This window comes from Pteropus vampyrus, unplaced genomic scaffold (assembly GCF_000151845.1).
Source record: "Pteropus vampyrus isolate Shadow unplaced genomic scaffold, Pvam_2.0 Scaffold195, whole genome shotgun sequence".
NCBI lineage: Eukaryota > Metazoa > Chordata > Mammalia > Chiroptera > Pteropodidae > Pteropus > Pteropus vampyrus.
In genome coordinates, this window is record NW_011888976.1 from 1,443,246 (window position 1) to 1,446,000 (window position 2,755).

General features: G+C 32.9%; 1 protein-coding gene across 1 annotated transcript in view; it reads left to right on the forward strand.

The window, feature by feature from the left end:
* The window catches only part of DNAH12 (dynein axonemal heavy chain 12), a 228,350-nt gene that overhangs the window by 201,560 nt on the left and 24,035 nt on the right, over nucleotides 1-2,755 (forward strand). Inside the window, exons 63-64 of the mRNA XM_023537644.1 lie at nucleotides 2,385-2,543; nucleotides 2,710-2,749. Coding sequence (XP_023393412.1) covers nucleotides 2,385-2,543; nucleotides 2,710-2,749 — 199 coding nt within the window. The remainder of the gene's footprint in view (nucleotides 1-2,384; nucleotides 2,544-2,709; nucleotides 2,750-2,755) is intronic.

A 2,755-nucleotide genomic window follows, 5' to 3' on the forward strand; every position in this document is an offset into this window, starting at 1 on the left:
CTATTGCTCCTTGTGTGAATTTTAGCAGATTGTATCTTCCAGTGAATTGATGCATTTCAATTAGGTTATCAAATTTGTGGGTGTAGATTTGTTCACAATAGTACTTTGTTATCTTTTTAATGTCAATGGAATCAGTAGTGATGGCCGTCCTTTCATTTCCAATATTTGTAATTTGTGTCTTCTCTCTTTTTTTCTTAGTTAATCTAAGTGGAGGTTTATAAATGTAATTGATCTTTTCAAAAAACCAGCTTTTGGTTTCTATCATCTCAAAAAGTTTCCTTGTGCCCATTTGGTCAGTTACTGTTCTTACTCCGAGCCCCAAGTAACCACTGAACTGCTTTCTATCTCCATAGTTTTTCCTATTCTAGAAATATTATGACTGAAACATTTTATGGCCCAGAATATGATCTATCTTTGTAAGTGTTCTATGTACTCTTGACAAGAATGTGTATTTTGCTCTTCCTAGGTGGAATTTCTTTAGATGGCAAGTAGGTCAAGCTGGTCTATATATCTTCTATATTCTTACTGATTTTCTATCTACTCGTTCAATCAATTATTGAGAGAAGTTTGGAATCTCTAACTACAGAGATTTCTCCTTGCAGTTCTATCAGTATTGCTTTGAGTTTTGATGCTCTATTTATTGGATGTATAAATGTTTAGGACAGTTACATATCATCTTAAGGAGTTGACTTGCCCTTTTTGTTTTTTGCATCCCTGGTAATATCCTGTGCTCTGAAATCTATTTTGTATTATATTATTATAACCTCTCCAGCTTTATTTTGATTAGTGTTAGCATGATGTATATATTTTTCATACTTTTAACTTATTTGTATCATTATATTTAAACTGTATTTTTATAGGCAACATGTAGATAGGTCTTGCTTATTTTATTAAATCTGATAATCCCTAACTAATGAAATTGTTTAGACCATTTGCATTCAATGAGTTATGTAAATCTACCATTTTATAATTTTTATTTGCCCATCTGTTCTCTGTTCCACATTTCCTCATTTTCTGCTTTTCTTTGAATTGAGTATTTTTTGTGAATCCATTTTATCTCTTTAGTTGATTTACTTTGTTGCTATATATGAACTTATAACAGTCCACTTCTATCTTTCCCCTCTTAGCCTTTGTTTTATTGTTGTCAAACATTTTATTTCTACATGTGTTATAAATCCCACAGCACATTGTTATTTTGCTCTAGTTTATCTTTTAAAGAGAATTAAATAATAGAAAAACTTTTATGTTTACCCACATGGAGGTTTTTATTCTTTTATGTAGATCCAAGTTTCCATCAACCTGAAACTTAATTTAACATTTCTTATAGTGTTGGTCTACTGGTAATAAATCCTTTCATGTTCTGGACATCTGAGGAAAAAGTCGTGTATTTTTCTTTCGGATTTTTTATTTTTATTTCTAGAAGTTGCATTTGTTTATTTTTTATATTGCCTATTTCTTCACTATCTTTGTTTTAATTTCTTCAGCATATTTATAATAGCTCTTTTAACATTCTTATCTGCTTGTTATATCATCGCTATCACTTTTATGTCTTTTTCGGTCAACTGATTTTTTTCCTGCTTGTGGATGTTGTGAATTTTACATTGGTAAATGCTGAGTATTTTTTTATTATTCTTTTAAAGAGCATTAGACTTTACACTTGCAGCTAATTAAATTTCTACTGGATTAGTTTGATCTTTTCAAGGCTTGTTTTTAAGCTTTCTTATGGCAGTTTTAGAGTAGGTTAGGTTAGCTTCACTACTAAGTTGTGATCCCTCTGATGTCACCACTGAATTCCACTAGTGTTCAACAAAGATTCAACTCTATTTGGCAAAAAAAAATCATATCTTCAGTCCTGTGTGAGCTCTGGTAGTTACTTAGGTTATAGCTCCCCAAATATTCTTTGCCAGGCCTCCTGGAGTTTTACCTTGTTCACACGTGACTTAAAATTTAGCAGTAGAATCAAGAGGATACCTATGCAGGTTTCTAGAGCTCCTTTTCCCTCCTCGCTGATACTCTACCCACAAATTCCAGCCACCTCAGCCTTTCTTATCTCTGATCTTTGTCTCTTTGGCTCAGCAATACTGCCAAGCTCTGATTTTGATGACCTTTGCAATCTGGAACATGCCTTCAGCCAGATAGCTAAGGTAATTATAGGGATCAGCTTATTCATCTCCTTTTTTTTTTTAGGGACCACTGTCCTGTACTGGGTGTTGTATAATTTCCAAAAAAACCTGTTATTTCATTTATTTTGTCCAGTTTTCTAGTAATTTATAGCAGTAGGGATAGTCAGTCCTAATTATCTTATCCAAGCTGTAGAAGCAGAAATTGACATCATTCAATTTCAAGATCAACAATTTACAGCAATCTTTATTTTGGGACTACAGGGCAAAGAAAGAGGTTGACCATCAGGAACTTATGTTTCTTTTAACTGGAGGAGTAAGTCTTAAGAGTGCTGAGAAAAATCCTGATCCAACTTGGCTACAGGATAAGAGCTGGGAGGAAATTTGTCGTGCTAGTGAATTTCCTGCCTTCAAAGGACTCAGGTAATTGTTTAAACTTGATGATTTAACATTGAATAGTGATGGGCAAATTTGTAATCTAGTGATTTTTAAATAGTCCTGTAGTTGTCTTGATTCATCTTCTTGCTCAACAATCTCTCTTTAAATTTTTTCCTAATGAAAGAATAACTATTAAGCCCTTTTCCATTAGGACGCACTTTTGTGAATACATAAATGAATGGCGGGAAATCTATGAC